This window comes from Pyrus communis, chromosome 13, assembly GCF_041283825.1.
Source record: "Pyrus communis isolate YQ-2024b chromosome 13, ASM4128382v1, whole genome shotgun sequence".
Taxonomy (NCBI): Eukaryota; Viridiplantae; Streptophyta; class Magnoliopsida; order Rosales; family Rosaceae; genus Pyrus; species Pyrus communis.
Genome location: NC_142577.1, coordinates 26,516,916 through 26,544,167, shown reverse-complemented (window position 1 = coordinate 26,544,167; position 27,252 = coordinate 26,516,916). Strand labels below are relative to the sequence as shown.

Below are 27,252 nucleotides of genomic sequence, written 5' to 3'. Positions count from 1 at the left end.
GGGACCGACCATTAGGGCAGATCAGATTAAATTTAATTGAAAACTGACAATCTATAAGTTCATATTAATTCCATAAAATTGTTCTGACATCTACACTTATCAAACACTTCAATTATCGTCCAAGGCCAGTTAGGTGATCCAATTCTTTGTTGATCTAAATACGAGTCGTTAATTGGTATGTTATTTTTAAACGATCACCTAGTTACGTAGAAATTGATATTTTTATCAAGAGTTTTATCTTCTTCTTTTTATACAATTATCGTTTATGAAATTTGAATTTTAATTACAACAAAGCAGAGATTTGAGAGTAGTATCGCATCTTACGGTGCCAACCGTCTGTCTAGTTACTGTATAATACTGCTACATCCACCCAAAAGAGAAAAAAAGTCGACTGAAATTCCAGAGTACCGAAGCATCTGGCATAAAATATGGTATGGTGATTTCCTTACCCTCTTATAGTATTTTTCCCACATGGCAGGCCGAATTGAATTAATTCCTTGATGTAACAGTAAACTTCTGTATTTTGGTTTTCAAAAAGAAGAAAATGCAACACAAAATTCTAAAATTAAATAAAAAAATGTTACAATGTTTATGCAATAAACAACGAAAATAGTCCTTCATTTATCACGTATTCACAATTGTAAGAGATATCGATATGAAGAACAACCATGCATGCCACATAATATGATAGTAAAACCTTCCCGATCAATCAATCTCAACATTACACTCATGACAAATCCAAACGCGAACTTGTAAATGTTAATTCAGCGTGTTAAAATATCAATATCGATGATGATGACGACAACCTAAGTACATTTAATCTTTAGAAAGGCAGAGCTACCAAGCTCTTTTTCCCTTGGCTTTGCTGGTAGCTATATCAATCGCATCGGATTGAACACAGACGACAAAAAAGGACCAGTGTCGCAATCAGCACACGTGATGAAATAGATTAACTGCACGAGTTGAATTTCTCGATCCAAGGTGTGTTTATTTGGAGCAAGGGCAGCATATCCTTTCCGGCGACTGTGTGTGCCTAACCAGAACTGGTAGTAGAAAGAGGCAAAGGTTCGGCACGACTTGTACTCGAAGCAATCTCATAACCATCAATACTGTCCGATGAGTTTTGACAAATGAGTGTTGCATGTACCAAACTAAGTCAGGCCAATGACACAACCTTTGTACTTCAGTTTTTGCTTTACCCAAGAGTTGTTAAATGATAAGTACGTGTAATACAACCCAATAGCTAACTTCAAATTCACGCGTTTACTTATGCTACGGATAGTCACACACGCGTTGATTTTGATCATTGATGCATTGTCAGCTTCAGATGCATAAACGGCCAATATCAACTCACAAGCATGCAAGATTGACCTTATGACGGTTGTTTATGGGTACTCATGCGTACAATAGCCTTTTCGAAGCCTCTTATTTTTTATTTCAAATACTAAATTGGGATAAAAGAATACTACCATTAGTTGCCTGTGTGTGCAAGGATTGATGCTGATTGTCATCCACGTGTGCAAAAACGGATCTGAAATATCAATAAATTATGAGTTGCATGCATCAACGGTTAAGATCACCATTTGCGTGCATGTATGCACCTTATACATGATCATACATACACAGGATATTTTTTCAGTCAAAGCAAATGGGAAGCTTTTTTGGCGAGTGCTAAAGTCACTGTTATTAATTATTTTCCTCTAGAGAGGTAAATTCTCTGTGAAAGTTGGTTTGGAATAGAATTTCAACCCGATTGAGATAAATTGGGATGTTTGGCTCATAAGTTATTATAATATGATAAATTTTATAGGAAAAATTGAAAATTTTAACATGAAACGCTTTTAATTTTTTTTGTCAAATGTGATAATAAACGTTGTTAATCGTCATAAAGCACTTGAAGCTTTTCCAAAAGCTCATTATTAATAAGTGTTTTATAGTATATAATTGGTAAATATGAGACATCATTTGGTTAAAATATGTGACACACTTTACAAATGGACATTTGATCTAGAGACACATAATTTTTATGATATTGAAGGAAATTCTTATGTTCAAATTCTACGTACGTCTATCATTTAAAACAACTAAACAATTACATCAAATATTGTGATTGGATATTTGGATATTCATGATGTAAATATTTGGTTAAAGATTGAGTTCGAGATTAATTTAAAAAAAAAAAGAAAAAAAAAGCATCTAATTTTATTTTTTTAAGAACTATATTTCCTTTTTGGGAAACAATGATGACGGTGATAGGCCAGCGAAGGCTGGGCCTCCATGCTGTCCAAGCTTCCAAAATTGGTCCAATTCTCCTCTAACCAAATCTAAAATTATAGATTAGTCAATTCTTTAATATTAATTACACCTTTAACACACATCATAATCATAACAATGATTAAACTATAGAAAACCCACTAACCCACCTTTTAGGAGATCATAAGCTACGTTAATCAAGCATTAAACAAGCCTAATCCATGCACATAATAATCAACATATCGTGACCCGAGATCTCAAACAAGAGACTACATTGAACTTGTACTTGGAGGTAGCTAGAGAAAACTGGAGCTTGACTCCAAGTTGAAAATCAGAGTAAGCACAACGACGAACGAGCAAACATATTATAACACTACAAATATTATTGAAAATAAAAAAACACTACAAGATTTATTAAGAAGGTTACAAAATTTATAAGATTACATTGTGACTAACTTGTTATTTTACGAGTCACAAAAACATCTTATGTGTAAGTTTTTGTTTATAGTGGTGTTTCAATCTAATAATACAATACTTTATATAAAGTTTTTATTCATATGTAAGTTGCTCGTAAAAAGATACGCATTTTCCTTGTGTCAATAAGTTTTTCAGTGCAGTTATTACATCATTAGTGGGTATTAATGATTAATTCATGTTATAATACGTGAATTTATTTAGTAATATTATACATGAGTTGTAAGAGTATTGTAACACAAGCCATTGAGAGCGTTTAAATCAACACTTGTAGTTTCGTACTCAACTTGAATACATACATTAGTGACATATAATTTCGTCCTCCATTTTTATTGTAATACGTGACTAAGGGCTGGTTTGGTATTGCTGTGCTTTGAAAAAAAGTTGTTTCTGCTGTGCTGTGAGAATAAGCAGCTGTGAAATAAAGCAGCAGAGTGTTTGGTAAACTTTTTTGTAAAAGTGCTTTTGAAAAAAAAAAGCAGTATTAGAGTATTTGGTAAACTTTTATGTAAAACAGATGTGAAAAAAAACCGGTTTTTCAAAGCTGGGTTTGGCAACTTCTTGTTTTTGGTTTTTTTTCACCCAAAACTGTGAAAAAAAGCTGAAGCTGGGTGTTTACCAAACACAAAAACAGCTCCCAGCTTTTTTTTATAGCAGCTTTTTTTCAGAATCACCTCAGTACCAAACTAGCTCTAACAACCTAACAACAGTGAGACAACTTAAGATTCACCGTTATTGTGATGATCCGTTTCAATGAGTACGTGGGATTGTAGTATCAACAGTAAGGCAATGCATTCGTGTACGTGACCGTATGATTATTGATCAAAATGCCTCCCCACCGTCAGTGTGATTGACTGGGATTGCACTTTGATCGGACGGTGGAGAAGGGAAGTGAAGGTTTACATAAGGAATAGTGAGAGAGAAGAAAGGGACAGAGAAACGCTGGAGGCTGCGATAAAAGCTCTCACCGTAAGCGACTTCGTTTCGCAGCTCCCGAGGCCGCTGTCGATGAAAAAACAAGTTCTTTGCGTGGAGGAAGACGAGGAGAGGCGCAGTGGAGAGAGAAAAGAAAGAGTAAAACTCTCCAGTACGCAGTAGGCGCAGTGCGCACCAACGACCTCCACTGTCCAAGGAGATCACGCACAGCACCAAACACTTTCTCTCTCTACATCTCTCTCCGCTTTCTCTCTCTACTTGTTGCGACCTCCCATTCGACTTTGAGATTTGTTTGAACTTACTATTTGAATCCGGCGAATGCAAACGTTAATCCGAATCCAAACCCGAACTTAAACCGTATCGGAGTGTGAAAATGGATCCGCCGGCGCTCGTCAACGAGTGCTTGTTCCCTAACGCCAATGCGACGTCGTTTAATCTCTCGGAGATCTGGGAGTTCCCGATGAATGGAAGCGGCGCGAGCGCCGGAGATTCCGGAGGAGCGTTGGGGCTGCGGAGGCCGAACTTCTCGCAGAGTTTCGCGCAGTTTGGGGACGTCTCGGGCGCGATTCGGGACGTCTTGGCCGATAGTGATCCGAATACGATGAGCTTGGACCACCGAGGCAACCACGGCGGCGGACATGGCGGTGCCTCGAGGAAAAGGCCTGACGCCGACGCCGAGTCTCCCAAAAGCAGTGGCCATATTGGCGTGGTATTTATATTTTTCCTTCATTCAATATATAATTCAATTGTATAATTGCTTAAACTCGGATTAGCTTTTTGCTAATTATAGCAAACTATTTCTGTTTACTGTTTGTTCTAAAGTGATTTTCTTTGAAATTTCTAATGATTTTATTTGAAATTTCTAAATCTGCACATCTGTGATTGGAAATAGGCCATTTCTTTAATTGAACAATTTCTAAATCTGCATATTTTTGGTCCAAATTTTGTGTTGGCAGAGTGATTGTGATGGGAAACGGCTTAAAGCATCGCCTAGATGCAGAGATGAGAGTGCCCGTGAGTCGAAAGCCGAAGCGGAAACCAGTTCAGGCAAGCCGGCGGAGCCAAATGCTCAGCTGCCTGATCCGCCTAAGCAGGACTACATACATGTCCGAGCTAGAAGGGGTCAAGCTACTGATAGCCACAGTCTTGCAGAAAGAGTAATTTACGTCAATTGTCCAAGTCCTTTATTTTCGAATAATATTTTAAACTACTCTAATTTACAGGGCGGAGATTAAACTCTAGCGCTGTTATTTTCAGCTACCTTATATTAAGGGATATAATTCGAGAAACGGGACACAAATCAAGCATGTATAATCCATAATAGTTACCTTTTGTTCACATAACTTCATCGTCGATTTTTGAAGAATTTTCGAACAATCTTCTTGAGCTATTAAATGATAAGTACTGAATGAAAATTTGGAAATATGTGGTGGACAGGCTAGAAGAGAGAAGATAAGCGAGAGGATGAAAATTCTCCAGGATCTGGTCCCTGGTTGTAATAAGGTACGGTACGGTATGGTGTGCCCATACTTTTCATATATTCATCTACTAGTCAATACCCAGTTGCATCTCAATGTGTTAGAAATCGCCTCACAGATTTTTTTTCGATTTTTTTTTTTTTTACTGAGTTGATTTTTTTCGTGTTTTTGCGTAAATTTATCTCCTAGTCTGCATCAGTACTATTGAGTTTTTTTTGAGCCTTGGATTAACATGGTAGAAAACTGCTGATTACAGTATGCTATCTGATTCAGGTTATTGGAAAAGCACTGGTGCTTGATGAGATAATTAATTACGTCCAATCGCTACAGCGTCAGGTTGAGGTATGAATCTTGCAATTGTTCTTCATTTTTACGATGAATTTTTCGACATGTAAACTTATGCTCGAGCACTATCAATGTTTGGGATGTTGCAGTTCCTGTCGATGAAGCTTGAAGCAGTTAATACAAGAATGAACCCCGGCATTGAGGCGTTTCCTTCTAAAGAGGTAAGTCCATAAGATTATGTGCAGTTGTTGGAGTTTAGAATCACTTTCACGTCGCTTTTTTCTTTCTTCGAACGCTTCATTATATAGTACCTTCTTGTTTTCTTTTTGCAACTTTTTTCCATGTGCCATGTATTATTGCACACATGAAATTCATCAGGCTGAACGTATACATGTCAGCTGATGTTCTATGTTTAGTCTTATTTGAAAATCGGTAAAGTAAAACCGAAGCAAGAGGACAACCAAAAGTTCCTCAAGTACTTCTTTACTTGATGTGAGGTTGTGCGTCTGTGTTGTTATCCATCGTTGTCTGTTTTAACGAGGGAAGACCACATTTCTGTGTTTTGAAGACCACAGTTTTCGTACTCTTTCATCAGAACTTCGTTGAGAATCTTGAGATCCACACGCATTGCTCTTTGATGAAGCTAGGCGTGTCGATTAAAATAGGAATCCATGAGTTAAGAAACAAAAGATGAAAAATACAGATGTGTTGGTGGGATTTGATTCATTCCTCTATTTTATGAACTGTCATTCTCATAACGGATCAATTTGTATTGTTTCAGTTCGGTCAACAAACATTCGATGCTGCTTCAATGGCTTTCGGTACACAGCCTCCAAGGGATTATAGCCGCGGCAATTCACCCGAGTGGTTGCATATGCAGGTTGGTGGTGGTTTCGATAGAGCAACATAGCCTAGAAAACTCGTCTTAAATTGGGAATAAAAGCGCAAAGGGAACGCTTCCTCCTTCAGTAGCTGTTGAAAAAGTATACTGCATTATGTTAAATCAACGAACATCTCCATCTGTTCGCGTGTCGGAAAATCGAACTTCGAACTTCGAACTTCGAACTTCGTATATCATCCCTATGGCAGGATACACATTCTTCCCCGTATAAATACCGAAGCGAATACCCCGGGGGCAATTAGTGACGTTCTTGTTAAAGAATGATGCGTGTTCTATATTTCATATGCTCCCACGTCTTGTGTAAACGTTGTTAGAACATTGATGATTTGTTATTAAGCTGAAACTACATTAATTAAATAAAATTAATTAAGCCTCTGCTCTCTGGACGTCCATTTTCTTGCTAGGCTTTAATGTTTTGATGAAGTTTACAACTTAAGCTACCATCCTTTAATTCGATGTAAATACATTTGTTGGGCCTGTTAAGAAAGAAAATGGAGACATTTATTAGGCCCAAAGCCCAACAAAACAAAAATTGCAGAAAGAAGTTGGCCTCGTAACAAATAAAAGAGAAGAGTGTCAATTTGAACCCCACTTCTTATTTAAGGTCATCTCAATTTTTATCTATGGGAACGGATCAATGTCACTATTTTTTTACATAATTTTTGGCACACTTTTTTATGGAATTCACTTCGTAATGTATTTCAACGATTTGAACTATCTATCTTTTTATGTATTCCCTTAAAAATCATGTCTACCAAAAATCATCAAATCCGAAACCATCTGATTGTTAAATAATGGGTTTAGGGTTTTTTTAGTAAAATCGTATTCGTCAATTTTCTTCACTACAAATGAATATCTTAAGGGTTTTGGATTTGTCTAATTTTCTTGCAAGAAACACGGTTCAGATTGTTAAAGTACATTCCAGAGTGGACCCCACAAAACGTGTGCCAAAAGTTATGTAAAAAAGTGGTGCCACGAATCCGCCACTTTTATCTATATATTGTTTTTTTTTTTTTTAACAAACGATAATATCTATGCTAAACAAAAAGGGTATGATTAGCCTCATAATAAGTTAGCAATAATATTGTTATAAAAATTAATTTTTTCTAAGAACACCCCATATGTTCCCAAACTACCGTTAAACACCATCACATCTACAGTAATCTTCTGATAACCAAATGCAAAAACGAATGCTTTTATTTAATTGAGGTTTCATGAAATTTAAGATAAGGTTTTCGTAACAAATTGTAGACAAAAATAACCATAGCCAACGTAATGGTTTCCTTGACATTTTCAGTCGAGTCAAATGAACATGAGTAGAAAATTATACTAAATAGTAAGTTTACTAAATGTAATATTAGGTCGTAGTTAAGCATGACAAGAGATTTGACCTTGATGAATTAAGTTCAAAATTTCTTTTTAATATTTTAGCAAAAGATACATATGTGACATTTCATATATAAATTTTAATAAATTTCGATCTTTCGAAGAAAAAAAAAATTGTAATAGGGACAAAAAAAAAAAGAATTTAATTGTGTAATAGAGACAAAAACAAAAAGGGTGAAAAAAGGTATTAAAGCTTCTTATTAAAAATGATATTAAACCCTAAAATGTGCCCCATAAAATCTAACGTCTGTCAACCGCCCCCAGACGCGCGTCTTCTTTCGACTCTCCAGTAACCGTTACATTCACCCACGGCGAACCAAACGACGCCGCATAGAAATATATCCGATATAATCCGAACCAGGTCCCGCTTTGCGCTTTATAGTATTGACCCTCCAAACACCACGCTCTCACTCGCGCGTCAAGTCACAGTCGCTCTACTTTCCTTGTTTCCGCACCGGTCACCATATGTAGAAAGCCCGCCAGATCTCGCCACATACGCGCAGAGAGTACTCGCGCTGAGGAAATTACCCAATTCGCGGTCTACAAGAAAAAGAAAAAAGAAAAAGAAAAAAAGGGAGGAAAAATGAAAGCATGTTTGAAAGGCCGTTGAATACCGCATGCACTTCCTCTGGCTCCGTACGACGAAGCGTTTTGAACCACCGTTTACCGCCGAGAAATAGGGGAGGAGACGATTGAGGGGCCGATCGGAGAGTATTCGTTGGAAGCGACTCGTCGTTTGAGTTCCGATCGGGCCGAAGATGAGTGGATGGAATCGGTCCTCCAGAGGAGCGAGGCTGGGCGGTGGTCGCAATTCGAGTTTGCCGCCCGGGCGCACGTCGACCGTTCGACTCGGAAGAGTCCAGCCACAGGCGCCGGGTCACCGCACGATTTTCTGCAACGATCGCGAGGCTAACATTCCCGTCAGATTCTCGGTTGGTGACCCGAATTTTTCTACTTTTTGTCGTCTTATTCTCCGTTCACTCATTTTTTTATTTTTCTGTTTGGTTGCTGAGAAAATATGGCGGAATTTAGAATGATCATTGGAATTGAAATGTTGGATTGTTAATTTATCCTCCAGGAATATTGGAACTTCACTGACGTAGTTCGATAACGTCCGTTTCTTTACCTTCGTTATTTTTTTTTCTGTTGAATTAGTTGTGGTTAATTATTGTTGGTTTTTTTATGGATAGTGTGGAATTGAAGAGATTAGGGTTTCTGTAACGGAAAAAAAATTCAATAAAAATGCTTTTTATGCTTAATGGAGCTTCCTCATGGTTCCAAGGAATGACCAATGTTCATACAAACCACAATGCTGTTGTGGAAGTAAATTTAAGCTCCTTCGATTGTTTGTGCTTTTTTAATTAATTAATTCAACTCTTAAAATTTGCTAACAACAAAAAGGAATATAAATAGGCGAGAAAGATTGTCAGCCTCTATAGAAGCATCAATGTGGGTAAACTCGTTGTTGTCGATTGAGTCGTAGTGTTATGCTTTGTAGATTGTTAGCTGCCCACTTTTCATCTGGATCGTAGAACAGAAGATTAGGATATGGCATTCTCAGAATTTAGAATATGTTTCTAGCACAGTGGATGTTGTCAGGATTTTGTTTTACCTCCACCATGTGCCATCGACAGGTTTATGAGTATAAACATATAGGATATGTAATCTATGTCCTGTTATCTGCCACTTTAAATCTTACTTCATTTTGTTTGTATTTGGTTTTATTTATTATGCGTTCAATTGTTCCAGGGGAATTCCATATCGACTACAAAGTACAACTTCATTACATTTTTGCCGAAAGGACTCTTTGAACAGGTAATTCACATGCCTCCAAACTACGTGGATGAATATGATTATATTAGAATTTAAAATTATTATATGATTCGGTGCGGCAATTTCTGACCCAACCTAATGACAAGTTGGAACCAGAGCTTGTGTTCTAAATCTTATTATGGTTGTTTTTAAGTACTGAAAATTAGACTGGATGGATAAGAAAAGTTTATAGGAGATGCATTCCCTTGGTAGATAAAGTTGGAAATCTTAAAATTAAGGGCAATTTCAATGAATTTGATTTTAGTTTTCAATCAGCCTGCTTGCTGATGCAGTTCGAAGCTTATCTTCTTTTTTTGTTGTGATGAAGTGTAGGAGTATCATTTTGCTATGGGTTATGCATAAACAACTTGACTAGAGTTGCCAATACCTATGATTTTATTTTGTCATGGTCCTGAGAAATTGTGTTTACACTGACAGTTCAGGAGGGTAGCTAACCTCTACTTTCTGACGATCTCAATTCTATCAACAACGCCAATCAGGTATGTTAACTTTATTTGGTTTGGTACTTGTTTTATAAGGTCTTAACAGGAAAACGTGTATGAAGTGGAAAATGCACCTCAGTAGAGGAGATGCCAATGTTATTTGTTTATTTTTCGCATTCAGTTACACACATTTTGAAGTGGAAGTTTGTTTAAGTTTCTGAAAATAAAAAGAGCGATGTGTGCACCCTATTTTTCTTCAGTTTGGGTTCTTTGTTTTGTTATTAACACACTTACGTGCACTTTGGAAATATTGCTTACAAATTTGCTTTGGCATCTCTGAATATGAAAGGGTACTGACTACAGTTGATTCACCTGTAATAAATTAATTTATAATACTAATAATTGTTACAATTCTAAGCATAACGTTTTCAAGTGTGTCTAATATTGCAGTCCTGTGCATCCTGTAACCAATGTGGTCCCTCTGAGTTTGGTGCTTTTTGTTTCTCTTGTTAAGGAAGCATTTGAGGATTGGGTGAGTACCAGTCTGCCTATTATATCATGCAACCTTGATTTTTAGTATAGCATTTTTTGTTTTTCTGTATTGCCAATATCAACCTTTTCTCTCTGTGATAGCTGCGGTGTGAAGTTTTATCTATCATTTATGCAGTTAAGTATGAAAGCGAGGACGAATGAATAACTATGTACCTTTTTATTTTGAATTTATGTTAAACAGAAGCGCTTCCAGAATGATATGACCATAAATAATGCTTCTGTCGATGTCTTGCAAGATCAGAAATGGGAAAGTATTCCCTGGAAAAAGTTGCAGGTTGGAGATATTGTCAGGGTGAGTGTACTGCTTACTTATGTTTCCTTATGGATATGCATTTGATGTGCCATAATATGATATAGGCACTTCTATAAGGTTATTGTGTTATGCTGTAACATGGATATTGGTTGTAACTCCTGTGGATGATGATGGTTGTTGTATGTTATAAAACATTACCCACCCAACCCTGGGGCAGGAAAAATAATTCCCATTTATCATATAAGCATTTGAGCATCATGTCGTTTTCACCTTATGGTGCATCTATTTATTTTCTGCTGATTATTTTTCTCGAGTTTGTCATATTATTCATTTATCTTCTATTCCCATCATTGTTTATGGCTCATTTGCCTGCCATTGTGATAGAACTTTAAGGGCTTGTGAATTATCGTATCCGAGCTTCCTTCATTAGAGACTTTGCTTTGTATTGGGAGGTTTTGCTATGTCATATTATGTTTTGAGATTTTTCTATGGATAAACAAGTCTCCATGACTATTGGCGCTTTTGACAACCCAGCTCTGTGGGAGTTGATTCTTCTTTGTGGCAACAAGGGTGGTGGGAGATAGAAACTACTAAGTGCTGTCGTCCAGCCGATGCATGGTCTTGTTGGCATGTTGATGATGTGTGCGTAAATAATTATGCAATAGTTGAATTGGCACTACAGCAGAATAGAGATTGTTGCTATTGGAGAGGTATTGTCATGTTGATGATGTGTCCAAACATGATCATACGATAGTTGAATTGGTTGGAAGTTCTCTTGAATGGTAACTCTTCATTGTGATGACGTGTTTAAATAAACTTGGTCTTGTGATGGCTAAGAAGGTTGGAAATTCCCATTACTAGTAACTTTCATTTCTCCCCCCTTGCTGTCCAAAGTTTTAGAAACATGGAATTGAGTAATGCTTTATATGGTCATGATGATTTTTTTGTAGCAATCAGAAGATAATTGATTCATATTGTCTTGGATGTTTGCTGTCTTTCTTTTAAACGTTTGAGTTGTTCTGTCGTACATTTGCATGTTGTTTCCATTAAAAAAAGAATGTTATCTGGCACTACCTAGAAGCTGATGTTTTGTATTGGTTTTAGATTAAGCAGAACGGATATTTCCCTGCAGATCTGCTTTTTCTTGCTGGTACAAACCCAGATGGTGTCTGCTACATTGAGGTTCTTGATTCTTTCATATCTTTTAGTTTTTGAATATTCAGTCATGCATGTTTGACATGGATGGAGTCACCCTTTTTTGAAATAAATAATAAGAAAAATCTTTTCCTTTTTTTGTTTTTGTTTTTGTAACAGACTGCAAATTTGGATGGGGAAACTAATTTGAAGATCAGAAAAGCATTAGAAAAGACTTGGGATTACTCGACTCCTGAGAAAGCATCTGAATTCAAAGGTTTAGTATTTCCTGTTAACCTGCCGTTCAGCAAGTCTTTAGAATTGTACATTCATATACTTGAGTGTGCTTCAAACAATGATCCAAGTAATCTTGTTAAATGCGATGGGTATGAAATTTGATTGCTAAATTGACGAGTCATTTGTTGCGGTTGTGATGAACGTTTAATTCATTGCAGGAGAAGTGCAGTGTGAACAACCTAACAATTCTTTGTACACCTACACTGGAAATCTCATTATTGACAAGCAGACATTACCTCTATCTCCAAACCAAATTCTGCTACGAGTATGATGTCTTTTTGTTTCTCAGTATTGGAATTTATTTTAGAACGTGATTTTAATATTTTCCCTTGGATTTTGCGCCCATTTTTTTTTTATGTAAAGTTACTCTTGCAGCTGATAAAAATGGTCTATGTATTACTATCTTGCATTTCAATTTTCTATGGAACTAGTTGGTCTGCATGAATTTTTTTGCTTCACTAATAGTTATAGAATTGTGAATTATGTTAATCTTTGTGTTATTGATCCATAATGGTCTTGTATCGTTTATTTGATTTGATTTTGCTCTCGTATCCACTTGTGAAACTGACCTGGGAAACTCATTGGAATTGGGACTTTGCTATGTTTTTACAGGGTTGCAGTCTCAGGAATACTGAGTACATTTTTGCGACTGTTATATTTACAGGTCATGAAACCAAGGTATGTTGTCATGAAGTGGAGTAAATTAAATGCCTCTATTTTTAACTCCCACCCTTTATGTTTACATATGTAGAGTGTAGTAAACATGAATTCTTGGATTAGTTGCCTTCTTTGTCCGTCAGTGTTCTTACTTCAGTAGATGTTTGTGACTTGGATTCTCTTTCAGAAAAAGTACTTTTGTGCTATTGTCTTACACATGCTTCTTTTACTTGTCCCATTCCTCTTATTCTATTGGTACCTCCCTCTTGTTTTTGTATTTTCTGTCCATACTTGTGAACTATTGATAATTTTCTATTTTGGTTATTGCAGGTTATGATGAATGCCATGAATGTTCCTTCGAAAAGAAGTACACTGGAGAGGAAACTTGACAAACTTATACTCGCGCTTTTTGCTTTTCTCTTTACGTTGTGTTTGATTGGAGCTATCGGCAGGTGCGAGAATATGCTATCCAGTAATTTGATTGTGTATTTTCCTTTGGAATTTATTATATTACCACTCAAATTCTTTACATAATTTTTCCGTATCATGATGATGTTTCTGGTTTATGTAATTCTATAGTGGTGTATTCATCAACCACAAGTACTACTACTTAGGTCTCTGGGGAAAAAAGAGCGGCGACTCGGCAATGGCATACAGCTCGTTTGACCCTAATAACCGTTTTCTGGTAACATTCTAGCTTCAGCAGAACAATTGCTGTAGAGATTGATTCATGTTGTACTATTTCTTTTTGCTTATGTTGTTTATTGGTCTTATAGGTTATCATTCTGACGATGTTTACCCTCATTACTCTGTACTCAACAATAATCCCTATTTCTCTTTATGTTTCCATTGAGGCAAGTTTCTTCACTCGACACTGCAGCTGCTTGCTATTTAATACTTTTTTGATGGGTTGAAAATTCTATTAAAATTATTTTATCCATTGCAGATGATCAAATTTATCCAGTCTACCCAATATATCAATAATGACTTGCGTATGTACCATTTTGAAAGCAATACCCCTGCCTTGGCTAGGACGTCAAATTTGAATGAAGAACTTGGACAGGTAAGTTAATCCCATATTGGCATTTTAATTGTGGAGCACAAAGTTTTTTTCTCGCTAATTTATTCTAGGAAAAACAATTATTTGTTACTATTTTCGTTTACTTTATATTCTAATATTACTATTTATCATAGTTAGTAAAATACGGAACGGGTATAGTACGTGAAAAGAACATAATTGTATTATTAGGCAACTTTGTTATTTAAAAATTGGGCCAATTTTTAAAATTTAAAATTTATTTATTTACTTTTTCTATTAAAAAATATTTTAAAAGTACGGTAGAATATGTGAATTTTATATGTATTATTGAAAAATGTGTGAAAATAACGTGGTTTAACCATGAAAAGTACGTACATGCATGTATTATACGTGTATTATACATTGGAGTTTTAAAAAACGTGCAATTCAACGAATCATTAATAGGTGTTCGAAAAAAGGAATTTTTTTAAAAAATACGACGTAGTTGTATACACCAATTTACTAATTAGAAAAGATTTACATTGTTTTAGTATCCCAGAGGAATGTTTTTATTGAAATCTCTATCAATTTGCTCTTATAATGCTTTTGTTGATGGTGACACCGTGACAGTCTATTCTTTGGTCAGGTGGAATACATCTTTTCTGATAAAACTGGAACTCTAACACGAAACTTGATGGAGTTCTTTAAGTGTTCAATTGGAGGGGAGGTCTATGGAACTGGTATCACTGAAATTGAAAGGGGAATAGCAGAGCGGAATGGTATAAAACTTGTTGAGGTATATTTCACTCTCTCTCTGTGTAGTACATACATACATACATACATGTATGTATGTGTGTGTGTGTGTGTGTGTGTGTGTGTATATAAATGATATAATTATGTTAGATATTAAATGAAAAAATCTTCCTCTTAATGGAGTTATGATTTCGCTACAGGGTTACAATTCAGGCAATGCAGCCCATGAGAAGGGATTCAACTTTGATGATCCTAAGCTTATGCGAGGAGGTTGGAGGAACGAGCCTAATCCTGATCTTTGTAAGGTAGATTTTTTTATTTGCTAGAAGTATATTTAAATATCTTCATCATTACTGTGGTGTGGAGCTACATGCAGCATGCTCAATGTTGGAAGTTCTTTTTCTCCTTTCGTTTTGGGGGATTATGATAGCTGTTTTCGCTCTGTTGTAGTTTTTCTCCTTGCCATCTTGTTTTATGGTCTTTAGGGTCTATGGAAGTTTATTTTCTTTGAGGGAATTCCGTACAGAATTATTCTTACGACAACTGAATTAGTGTATCTCTGATTCTCTGACATACCATGAAGGCATATCATAAATTCTTAGCTTTGATACTTTTATTGATAGTTTTTGTTCTATTGGTAGGAATTCTTCAGATGCCTTGCTATATGTCACACAGTGCTTCCTGAGGGTGAAGAGTCCCCAGAAAAAATCACATATCAAGCTGCATCCCCTGATGAGTCTGCTTTGGTAATTGCTGCAAAGAACTTCGGCTTCTTCTTTCACAGGTATACACTTCTCGTTTCTGTCCTATTGACTGGGATTGCTATTTGTCATACTTTTAAACCACATAGTGACAGATGTGTGAAGGGAGGTTCGGTTTGGTCACATCAGATAACACCAAACTATTTTTATTTGATCCATGAATTTGTTTCCATCTGATCTATATTTCAACTGTTTGAATTGGGTCTCTTATTTTTTTTGTGCTAATAATGTTGCTTTCCATTCTTTTTTCTGGTTCTGCTAGAAGTGCCTTGAGAGAGCTGTTATCAATTAGTCCAGCTTATTTAAGGTTGATATCTTCCTTTTTTTCTCAGACGTACACCAACGATGATATATGTTCGTGAATCTCACACTGAGAAAATTGGTACAGTTCAAGGTGTGTCTTACGAGATTCTCAATGTGCTTGAATTTAATAGGTGGGTTATGTCCTTGAGCACATTTGTTCACTTGTATTTTTTGGGCCATGGTACTTTTATAATTTCATCGTTGATTGCCTAACATTTATTACATATCTGTTGCTTAACTAGTACAAGGAAGCGTCAGTCTGTTGTATGCCGTTACACAGATGGCAGGCTTGTTTTGTACTGCAAGGTAATAGCTTATTGGGCTTTTATATTCGATGAAATTGCTGAGCAGTTGGCAAATAAATTGACATTAAGTCAGGAACCTGTTATTGATAGGGTGCTGATAATGTAATCTACGAGAGATTGGCTGATGGACAAGATGATTTGAAAAAAGTATCTAGGGAACACTTGGAATTATTTGGATCTGCTGGATTACGTACTCTTTGCTTGGCCTATAGAGATTTAAGTCCTGATACATATGAAAGCTGGAATGAGAAGTTTATTCAGGCTAAATCCTCACTACGGGACCGTGAAAAGAAGTTGGATGAGGTATGTTCTGTTGAATCTGGTTTTGGTAGTAAGGGGGTGTGACTTTCTAGATTTGGTGTGAACTGTTATAACTTCATTAGCTTTATTACTTCGAGTTGTTTTCTGTTTTATTCTTCTATGCATCCATTTCGTTTTTGTTTTACCAACCCCCGCCCCCTCCTCTCTATTTCATTGTTTATTTTTAGTGATGTTGATATTAAATCATTGCAAAATTATTTTGAAATCAATGAAGGTGGCAGAAATCATAGAGAAAGATCTCATTTTGATTGGATGCACTGCCATCGAAGATAAGCTTCAAGAAGGAGTCCCAAATTGCATAGAGACTCTATCAAGAGCTGGTATTAAGATTTGGGTGCTAACAGGGGACAAGATGGAAACTGCAATAAATATAGCTTATGGTGAGTGGTATCTTATGAGAGCTGGGGCTTCTTTATTCCCTTCACATTCTCTCTCTCTCTCTCTCTCTCTCTCTCTCTCTGTGATAACATTATCTTTTGTTTTCTTAAATTTGCTGCAGCATGCAATTTGATCAACAATGAAATGAAACAGTTTATTATCAGTTCGGAAACTGATGTGATTAGAGAAGTTGAGGACAGGGTAAGCAAAAAATATATAGCTTGCACGTTTAGCCTGTACATACATTAAAAATCACTATCAGCCACGATATTTGCCATTTGCATAATACATTCTGATTCTGGCGTTAGGGAGACCAAGTGGAAATTGCACGTGTCATTAAAGAACAAGTCAAAAAAGACCTAAACAGGTGCCTCGAGGAAGCGCAAAACTATCTTCACAGTGTGTCTGCACCAAAACTAGCACTTGTAATAGATGGGAAGTGCTTGATGTATGCCTTAGACCCCAGTCTACGAGTGACGCTACTCAACTTGAGCTTGAATTGTAACTCAGTTGTTTGCTGTCGAGTTTCTCCTTTGCAGAAAGCACAGGTGAGTTTTCCAATGGATTTCAACTCTTAACATTATGTGTTTGAGTAATAAGCCTATGAATTCAAGAACCTTTATGAATCATGTGTTGGGCTACTCCCTATATTGTCAATTGGTTTTATAGTGGATCCTCAACTTTTTCATGGTATCAGAGCAGGCTGTCCCACGTGTGAAGTCAAATGGCCACATGTGCTCCATGTCACCTGAGTTGTGTTGTCCATGTGTTAGGCTTGGAAATTCACCACACATGAGGGGGTGTGTTGAGAATGAATTCCACATTGATGAGAGGAGGGACCTTGCATGTGCTTATAAGTAGTTGGGCTCTCCCATATTGGCAATTGGTTTTAGGGTGGAACCCCAACTTCTTCAAGAATAGCTTCACTAGAGAAGCATTAGGAAACTAGTTTTAGTTCTTAAAATTTTGACTCTCTAATATATATAATATTTAGAAGTTTCATATTTTAAAAGTGAAATTATGTAGTTCACTTGAAGCATTGCCACTGTCTTCAGGTGACAAGTATGGTAAAAAAGGGTGCAAAGAAGATAACATTGAGCATTGGTGATGGTGCCAATGATGTGAGCATGATCCAAGCTGCTCATGTTGGCGTTGGAATAAGTGGGCAAGAGGGAATGCAAGCAGTGATGGCTAGTGATTTTGCTATTGCCCAGTTCCGCTTTCTTACTGATTTACTGCTTGTGCATGGACGGTGGTCATATATTAGATTATGCAAGGTATGGATTTCTTGCAACTTCCAAAACTTTAACATCTATTGTGTGGTCACGAGCTTGACAAATCTTATTGCATTTTTCAGGTTGTTACATACTTCTTTTACAAGAATCTTACATTCACGTTAACTCAATTTTGGTTCACCTTTCAAACTGGATTTTCTGGTCAAAGATTCTACGATGATTGGTTTCAGTCATTGTATAATGTCATATTCACAGCCTTGCCTGTAATCATCGTTGGGCTTTTTGACAAGGTATTGTATCTGTCCATACACTCAATAATGCATTTTTTTTTAAATTGCGTCTGGGAGAAATTATTATTTGGGTCGTTGCCTTTTTAGTGGATGAGGCGTATAAACTTTTTTATGAGTGTCAACTTTCTTTATCAGGATGTGAGTGCAGCCCTCTCCAAGAAGTACCCTGAACTATACAGGGAGGGAATAAGAAATGCCTTTTTTAAATGGAGGGTTGTGGCAGTATGGGCTTTCTTCTCCGTTTACCAATCTTTAATCTTCTATTATTTTGTCACTTCATCAAGTGATCGTGGTCAAAACTCATCCGGAAAGATGTTTGGACTTTGGGATGTCAGCACAATGGCCTTTACTTGTGTTGTAGTGACAGTCAACTTTCGTTTGCTTATGATGTGCAATTCAATCACAAGGTGGCATTATATTAGTGTTGGAGGAAGCCTTGCAGCGTGGTTTATATTCATCTTCATATATTGTATCATAGACCAGAAGGTTGGTCCTTTTATCTTTGTATTTGGTTTGTTCTTTGAGTTTTTTATCGAAATATTTGAGATATTTAACTTATTTATTTTTATTGCAGAGAAATCTTTATTACGTCATATATGTCCTGATGAGTACCTTCTATTTCTACCTGACACTTCTACTAGTCCCAGTTTTTGCACTTTTTGGCGACTTCGTTTACCAAGGGTAAGAAAATGAGATCTCTGTTGCAATCTGCAGCTTTTCAATAGGTACGGGTTGGTTTTCCATTTATCATTGATGAAATAACCGATGGTTTGTTATACAGGATCCAGAGATGGTTCTTCCCTTTCGATTATCAGATAATTCAGGAAATTCACAGGCATGAGCCCGAAGGTAGAAGCAGGGATGATTTACTGGAAATCGGAAACCAGCTCACCCCAGCCGAGGCAAGGAGCTTTGCCATAGCTCAACTCCCTCGGGAGGTATCAAAACACACAGGGTTTGCTTTTGACTCGCCTGGATACGAATCATTTTTCGCTTCCCAGCTGGGAGTCCATGCCCCTCAAAAAGCATGGGATGTCGCTCGGAGAGCCAGCATGAAAAGAACAGCGAAAAAGAAATAAACTGGATTAAGAAGATTCTTGTATAAATTATCATTTTGACGTCACGGCGTAGGAAAATTTGTAATTAGCCCTGTGCCATATCACCCGTAGTTCTAGCTCTTTTGATATATCCAGTATCTGTTTTACGTCTTCAGAAACTGTAGTGGTATATCCTGGTTGTACATTTACATGATTTAAATCAACTTAGAGAAGAGCATTCTCTTCCAGTGTAAGAGAAACTGCATTTCGACCATTTTTCGCTGTTGATGACGAACTGTTTTCTCGCTCAAGGTCGAGGTTGTATATTCGTCCCACATTTTTGTAATGTGAGCTGTAAGAAGCCCTAACTTATAACTTCTGTCAATTGATTGCGATAATGTTCAAGGTTTTTGCCTCATATTCTTCAATGTGCGCTGGCTCGATAATGTAGTTTGACTTAAAAATGGAAATTTCAATCTGCCCTAATATTGAGGAATCAATGGATCATATTTTCAGGTATAGTAGGCAGTCCCCTTCCTTTTGAAATGGTGTTGGAATCCCTCCTGAAGTTGCCCATTCCTTTGCTCTTGATTTCCAGAGTTGGATGGCCATAAATCTTAGGACACACTGTTCTACCATACATGGATTACCCTGGAACCTTATCTTTGCTTCAACTCTCTGGTATTGCTGGAAAGGGAGGAACAATCTTGTCTTCAATGATGGTCAACAACTGCCTGTCTCACCCCAGAAGTTCATTTTTCAATTTGCAAGGGATTGGTATGATGCCAACAAGTTTTCTTCTAGTAAGCCTCCTAGACAAATCATCTCAATCCATTGGATCCACCCGCCAATTGGTAGATATAAAATCAATACAGATGGGAGTTGTAATGACCCATTTAGGCACATAAGTGCTGGAGGTTTGATTCGCAATTCTGAAGGGGATTGGATTAAGGGATTTGTTGCTAATTTGGGCAGAGGAACCATCATGGAAGCTGAGCTTTGGGGTGTTTTCATGGGCCTTTCTATAGCTTGGGATGAGGGATGCAGGGATGTGATCCTTGAATGTGATTCTTGGGATGCTGTTATTTTGATCCAAAAACCTATTCTGGATTCGCACCCACTCTACAACCTCATTATTGGCTGCAAAGAAGCCATCGGAAAAAATTGGAGATGTGAAGTCACTCATATCTATAGAGAAATGAATGCCTCAGCTGATCACATGGCTGACTTGGGTCATGGGCTATCCCTAGGCCTTCATGTTTTTGTTTCTCCTCCTACCACTGGTAGTAATTTTCTAGTTTCTGATTCTATTGGCAGGGCCCTTCCTAGGGCTGTTCTTGCCTGATTTTTTTGTTTTGTTGCCGGGCTTTGCCCTCCGTTGTACCAAAAAAAAAAAAAAGTGTTTTATGACAAAAGCATAATGGAGGGGAGGGGAGAATCAAATATAGGATCTTGGGTGCAAAAGCACGGGCACTAAGAGCAATTCCACCTTTAAAGACTTTGCACCAGCATCCAGGCTATTTATCCATTCAAGTGAACATTAATAGACCCCAGTGAACAATAATAGGCCAAAGCATCTTCACCCTTAAAAAAAATGGGCTGGCACCCCAATCTAAAAATGCGCTGGCACAAACGATCTCCACCCCTACAAAATATGCTGGCACCCGGCACATTTAAAATATTTTAAATTTTTTTATAAAAGAATAAATAAATAAAATAGTTTTAATTTCGGATAAAAATTTTAACCAATCTTGTAACGCCATGTGTCATTATCCGAACGTACTATTTTGTGAATATACAAGAACCACAACCAACTCAATGACAGAAGGACAAGAGAGAGCACTACGAAGCAAGAAAAATTACTCTCCATCGTATAATGATAATCTTTGTTCACTTGTTTTGGTTTCTTGAACCATTTCTTCATCTGCACAAGAACTAGATTCAGAAGCGCTTCCTTCTTTTCAAGAGTGCAGGTGCAGTCGCCTTCTTCAACGAGCCGCGGCCAGTTTTTCTGACAAGGATTGCTGGCATTCATTTAATGACTCTTCATCTCCCTCATACTCATCATCACCTTCACAGACAAAATGAATCCCCCACTTTTCAGCCGCCTTTCATCAAAGGCGGATCTCTCCTCGTCACATGTATCTTATAACCGTCTTTTAACTACAAAACGGTACCAAGCGATCCCCAATCGGGTACCAGCACAAGTGAACTTGGTCTTCATTCGTGTTTGGTTCTCCACTACGAGGGAGTTCTTCTCTTATGTCATCTGGTATTTGCTGGTTGAGAGAGACTACAACGCCTATGATCACGCTTTTGCGAATGCCGTTTTTCTTTCGGAGAATGTAACCGCACCTTGAGAAAACCAGTCTGGTATCTTGTTTCCTAGCATGCTAAGATTCCGTTTTTTCCTCAAGTAGCTCTGCAACAAAAGATTTCAAACCGATGACGACTTAGTTACAGTTTTTATACGTGTGCGTATGTGTGTGTAGAGAGAGAGAGGACCTTAGCAAGTCTTTTCTTAACAACTGAGGAGCAAGCATTGCAACCACTCGTATATATACAACCTCACCAAGGATTTCAAGCACTCAAGGCCCGGAATACCGACAACTTTGTCACAACTTGTAAGTTTCAGCTCCACTAAGTTTCGCAGGTTTGAAATATCAGAGACACTTTCTAATGAGGTGCTGTTTGCAACATTTACCTCTTCCAAACTCGAAGGAACCGGAGGAAGAGACTTGAGAGTGTGAAGGTCTAAGCACAATTAGTATTGCACCCTAACCTTTCATTCCTACGTAGTAACATAAACCAATGAGAAAGTAGAGAAAAGGCATATATATCCAACTTCCAATTATATAGTTAAAGATAAGATTGTTGACATCTGAACAGTCGCAAAGGAAGAATTGTATGATGGAAGAAATGATTAATTTTATCTAAGAAACACTTTTAAAGCGCTCCCTGATCAACTCAAACTTTAGACTAAAACCTTATGTGTTATAATTTTTTAATTCAAATCAACAAATCTTAGTGCACAATGCAACGTCTCTTTTTTTTTTTCATTTCAAAATTGTCTTTTATATTAATTAAACTAAAATCGAACAAAATTTGTTTTGAAAAAATCTAACAAATTATGAAATTTAATATTAATTCCACAATTAAATCTAGCCATGCTTAATTAGCATGGTTCAGAATAAAGAGAACAAAATAATAGCTTTGGAGGGGTTTTGTTTGTGATGTTACATGCATATTGATTTATCGAGCCATGAACACATAAACATATATCGAATAAGTGAGAAACATTTCACTCATTAAGTTGTCGTGTACAAATCCATAAATTAACAAAAATAAAAATAACTAAAGAATTAGCCTGAATAATACAGGCGCCAACTATATATACATATATATATATATATATGTGTGTGTGTGTGTGTGTGTGTGTGTGTGTGTGTAGGCCAATTGGCATGGCTTTTATGTCTATAGTGGATGAAACGACGTACGTAAACAAAATTTGAGGTTAGATGAAACTACGTACGTAAACAAAATTTGTGATACAGATACATATTATTATTTAATTAAAGTGTCTACCTTAGCTGGACAGCTGGTTCAGATTACCAAAGGCTTAACTGAAGGAATTGGATCCGCTCCGGACCTTAGTGTCCGAAGCCTAAAGATTAATTTATTTGGATCGCTGATTGTTGTATAAAAGAAATTGAAATCGTTGATTTTATGTAGTAGGTCAGAAAAATGAGTTAATGTAGACTATAAAATTGAATTTGTACGGTCCAGATAAATTGATCTTTAGGCCTTGGACACTAAGGTCGAAGGCGGATCGAATTCCATAACTGAAAGTTGTGATTTGACAGAACATCATTTCAATGATCACCAAGTTGACTGATTTTGCTTTTAAAACTCCTAATTTTGTCATAAGTTCCTACACTACATATTGTAGTCTAGAAGCTCTGGTTCTTCGATTTTTACTATTTAGATCGAATCTGTTTACTTTCCGACGTCGGGATAAATGGTGCAATTGTTTTTTTATTTCAGGGAAGGAAAAGATTTACAACAAGAAGCTCTTAGGGCAAGCAAATTTATAAAAATTCTAGAATCAAATACAACGCGCCTCAACATGAAGATTCTGCCACCACAAAAATTAACTATTTAGATCGACAGAAGATGCTTGCCACGCTTTAGCCAGTGCGTCAATCACAAAAATTAACTTCGTGGAAGATATGACAGAAAGAAATATTGGAAACAGCAAGCAATGAACTTTTGGATGTTGGACACCAGAGTAGCTAAGTTGCGAGGGGATAGAAGAGGTCCCATTCAAAGCATTAAGAAGGACTTTAGAATCCCCCTCCACCTCCAAGCAAGAGAAACCACGATCATGAGCAGTCTTAAGACCATCAAGGACAGCTTGACCTTCAGCAACAAGAATATTATAACAGTTAGATCATCTGCGGTTAGCGACAAAAAAAATTGTCCAAGTCACTTCATTATTATTATTTTTTTTCCAAGTTACTTCTTTTTTTGTCCAAATTTCATTAGGTCTCAAAGCGCATTGGATGCTTAGTGTGTTTTTAGGTCTCCCCAATCTATAAACCTGTGTGACCGGGACTTGATATTTAATCTTTGTCTCAAAAAGAGCAAAGCAAAAATCTTAACCTTTGGAGGTAGACAAAGCTTCCAAATATATTAATCTACGTATTACAATATATAGAGAATTCCAAACTTTCCATAATTAGAAAGAAAAATACATTTGTGAGGAGTGTAAAATGAGATTTTTAGAATGTTAATAATAGTTTCCTAACATGTATAATAAACAAAGAATTTATATATAATATATTGGGTAGAAGATATATTGATTATGACAGTGTAACAATCACAAACAAATAATTATTGTATGAGAGCAATAAGCTAATTAACTAGTAGGAAAATCACTTTGCGCGACGTAGGTACTTTCGTCGCGCAAAGTTAAAAATCGTTGCCTAAGGGTTTGCGCGACGCAACTTCGTCGCGCGTTAACCGTCGCGCCAAGGCAGTGACGGCAGGGTTTGCGCGACGAAGAAGCAACCTACGTCGCGCAAAGCATCTTTGCGCGACGTAGGGACCCGCGTCGCGCAAAGCCGCTTTGCGCAACGCACGTCCTACGTCGCGCAAAGACGCTTTGCGCGATGCGGTCCCTACGTCGCGCAAATACACTTTGCGCAACATAGGTTGCTTCTTCGTCGCGCAAACCCCTCTTTTTTCTTTTTCTTTTTTTTGAAAAAAATATTTTTATTTAATTTTTAATAAATATTGTAATTAAATTATAAACAATAATTAATAAACCAAGAAAAAGTATATAATTATAGAATATATGAAAATGTACATACAAGATGTCCGAACAAAAAAATACAAAAACTACAACAAGTAGTCTTCTAGGTTTGATACAACAGGCTACTGGGTATCGGCTAGGCGATGTGGCTGGAGGGTCAAAGATAGAGCAAGATCAGGTGCTGGCATCGGGATTTAAAGGCCGGACATGTGTAAGGCCCGTAAGATCATACTTATCTTCTCGTCCTGGGCCGATAACTGGGTTGCAATATGGGCTTCCCGGGCTGCTTCTTAGACCACAATCTGGGACACCGTGAGAGTAACCTCAGTAAAAGGTGTAGGCTCCCCAATCAATGAAGCACTCACGACTAAAGCAGTAGCTGCTGAAAATGCGGAATGCTCATTGGTCACACTCCGACGACAAGTGATCAACTGCGACATCTATACACTTTTTGAACCATAGAAATATAATTATAAAATGACTAGGCATTAAGTCATAACATACCCGCTGTATTTTAGGAACTTCTTGTTGCATAACATCTGATTTTAAGCGTCTCAAAATAAAAGGTCCCAATATAGATTTCATGCGGCCAATCAAATCTCTATCTTCACCAATTAATAGATTTTTCAAGTCAACATCCTTAGTAGTGAAAAGATCTGGCATCATAAACTCCAGCATAGACCAAAGCTCCTACAACAGAAACATACAAGTCAATGAGTCATTTAACAACAAAACTAAAATCTAAAAGAAATTAATAAAAGCATGAGTTTCACTACAAAATCAATAGTAATCTATTAAACCTAGAGTAATACCATTCCTCGATTCTCTTCCCTCCATTGTATACCTTCATTCTCAGCAATTTCGATGACCTACACAAAGCAAGCAGTAAGAAAAATTTTGAACGAAGCTTATATTTATAAAGTTGAGAGATCAAATAATCCAATTAAAGAAACCAAGATATACTTTGGACAGTTCTGAGATTTCTTCTTGCAATGTTTCCATAAAAAGATGGGAAGGTAAAATTCAAAGATCATTACTTTCATTATAGCCAAATACCCCCATGGCAGGGGAAGAAGAGAAAAATAAAACCTCCAGTAATTGTTATCAAAACTCAAACTTCCCAAAAAGAAAACAGAACAACAGTAGCAATATACAATCGAGTTAAATAACACCAAAACAACAGTAGCAATATACAAAAAAGGCACCATCATAATGTGGGAAAATTCAAAGTAAGCGCCTATTTTTAACAATTGAACCGCCACAATTTTAAGAACTTGCGCGACGGAGGATAGATACTAACGTCGCGCAAAGTGTTTTTGCGCAACTACCTCTTTACAACGTCTCGCAAGTTATAATTTTTTTTTAAAAAAATAATTATAAAATTTATTGAAAATGTGACTTTACTCATTTTAAATTTAATTTTTTTACATAAAACCCATAATAATATATTTTTCTAACAAAAACCCGATCCGAACTACAATAATAAATTTAAAGTTACTTAATAAATATACATACTATTTAATTTCTTAAGTATTATACGTACAAAATAAATAAATTTAAAGCTACTTAATAAATATATATACCATTGAACTTGATGGGAAACGCATTGTACGAAACTAGTTTCAACGATCCAATCGTCAAATTTGTTTTTATATGCTTCAAGATCGCATACGCCAAAAATCGCAAAAAAAAACATGCAAAGGTCAAGTAACGGGACAAAACTTTTCAACGGTTATAAACGAAAAAACACGATTTAATGGTAGTTTTAACTCCGATTTTGATTATTTTTTACAGTTACACTCCTGGATCTTATATGAATACAATGAACTAATTTGATCGTCAATTTAAAATACTCACCCAAAGTTTTTTTTATTTTTTTTTGCCCTTTTGCTTATGAGTACAAAATAAATAAATTAAAATCTACTTAGTAAGTATATATACCATTGAACTTGATGGGAAACGCATTGTACGAAATTAGTTTCAACGATCGAACCGTCAAACTTGTTTGTATATACTTTGAGATCGCATACGCCAAAAATCTCAAAAAAAAAACATTCAGAGATCAAGTAATGGGAAAAACTTTTTTGACGGTTATAAACGAAAAATCACAATTTAACGGTTATTTTAACTCCGATTTTGATGATTTTTTACAGCTACACTCCTTGACCATATATGAATACAACGAACTGATTCGATCATCAATTTAAAATATTTACACAAGTGGATACTACAAAATCTTATGTTATACTTGATGAAAGTATTAATAAACTTTAAGTGTTAGGGAATCTATCGTTTTGATGGGATACGCATTATACGAAACTAATTTCAATGATCAAACCGTCAAACTTGTTTGTATATACTTTGAGATCGCATACGCCAAAAATTGCAAAAAATAAACATTCAAATATCAAGTAGCGAGACAAAACTTTTTGACGGTTATAAACGAAAAATCACAATTTAACGGTTATTTTAACTTCAATTTTGATGATTTTTTATAGCTACACTCCTTGACCCTATATGAATACAACGAACTAACTTGATCGTCAATTTAAAATATTTACACAAGTGGAAACCACAAAATCTTATGTTATACTTGAACTAATTGTTAGGGAATTTATCGTTTTGATGGGATACGCATTGTACAAAACTAATTTCAACGATCGAACCGTCAAACTT

General features: G+C 36.5%; 2 protein-coding genes across 3 annotated transcripts; both read left to right on the top strand.

Moving 5' to 3' along the window:
* Nucleotides 1-3,474: 3,474 nt before the first annotated feature.
* On the top strand, nucleotides 3,475-6,702 carry LOC137737446 (transcription factor BHLH089). The gene is made up of 6 exons (XM_068476922.2): nucleotides 3,475-4,372; nucleotides 4,620-4,820; nucleotides 5,101-5,166; nucleotides 5,415-5,483; nucleotides 5,576-5,647; nucleotides 6,208-6,702. Exons 1-6 carry the CDS (start codon nucleotides 4,037-4,039, stop codon nucleotides 6,334-6,336), a joined length of 873 nt encoding a protein of 290 aa, XP_068333023.1. The 5' UTR covers nucleotides 3,475-4,036; the 3' UTR covers nucleotides 6,337-6,702.
* A 1,504-nt stretch (nucleotides 6,703-8,206) lies between these two features.
* Nucleotides 8,207-19,680, top strand: LOC137737558 (phospholipid-transporting ATPase 3). 2 transcript variants are annotated; one of them, XM_068477079.2, is made up of 27 exons: nucleotides 8,207-8,645; nucleotides 9,463-9,528; nucleotides 9,964-10,025; nucleotides 10,419-10,500; nucleotides 10,702-10,812; nucleotides 11,878-11,955; nucleotides 12,088-12,184; nucleotides 12,363-12,469; nucleotides 12,817-12,882; nucleotides 13,192-13,313; nucleotides 13,441-13,546; nucleotides 13,638-13,715; nucleotides 13,808-13,924; nucleotides 14,526-14,675; nucleotides 14,833-14,937; nucleotides 15,274-15,416; nucleotides 15,726-15,827; nucleotides 15,939-16,002; nucleotides 16,092-16,304; nucleotides 16,537-16,702; nucleotides 16,822-16,901; nucleotides 17,009-17,248; nucleotides 17,756-17,977; nucleotides 18,058-18,225; nucleotides 18,361-18,711; nucleotides 18,800-18,906; nucleotides 19,007-19,680. In XM_068477079.2, exons 1-27 carry the CDS (start codon nucleotides 8,472-8,474, stop codon nucleotides 19,302-19,304), a joined length of 3,675 nt encoding a protein of 1,224 aa, XP_068333180.2. In that variant the 5' UTR covers nucleotides 8,207-8,471; the 3' UTR covers nucleotides 19,305-19,680. The 2 variants fall into 2 exon arrangements, with proteins under 2 accessions (XP_068333180.2, XP_088538346.1); XM_088682220.1 differs by having other exon boundaries at nucleotides 8,287-8,645; nucleotides 11,906-11,955.
* The last annotated feature ends 7,572 nt before the right edge of the window (nucleotides 19,681-27,252 follow it).

What these genes read in the sequence shown, in the direction of transcription:
- LOC137737446 (XM_068476922.2), top strand. Translation starts at nt 4,037, where the DNA reads ATGGATCCGCCGGCGCTCGTCAACGAGTGCTTGTTCCCTAACGCCAAT. An exon ending in GCCACAGTCTTGCAGAAAGA is followed by an intron (nt 4,821 to 5,100) that starts GTAATTTACGTC and finishes TGTGGTGGACAG; the next exon opens with GCTAGAAGAGAGAAGATAAG. An exon ending in TGGTCCCTGGTTGTAATAAG is followed by an intron (nt 5,167 to 5,414) that starts GTACGGTACGGT and finishes TATCTGATTCAG; the next exon opens with GTTATTGGAAAAGCACTGGT.
- LOC137737558 (XM_068477079.2), top strand. Translation starts at nt 8,472, where the DNA reads ATGAGTGGATGGAATCGGTCCTCCAGAGGAGCGAGGCTGGGCGGTGGT. An exon ending in GAAAGCATCTGAATTCAAAG is followed by an intron (nt 12,185 to 12,362) that starts GTTTAGTATTTC and finishes AATTCATTGCAG; the next exon opens with GAGAAGTGCAGTGTGAACAA. An exon ending in GGCGACTTCGTTTACCAAGG is followed by an intron (nt 18,907 to 19,006) that starts GTAAGAAAATGA and finishes TTTGTTATACAG; the next exon opens with GATCCAGAGATGGTTCTTCC.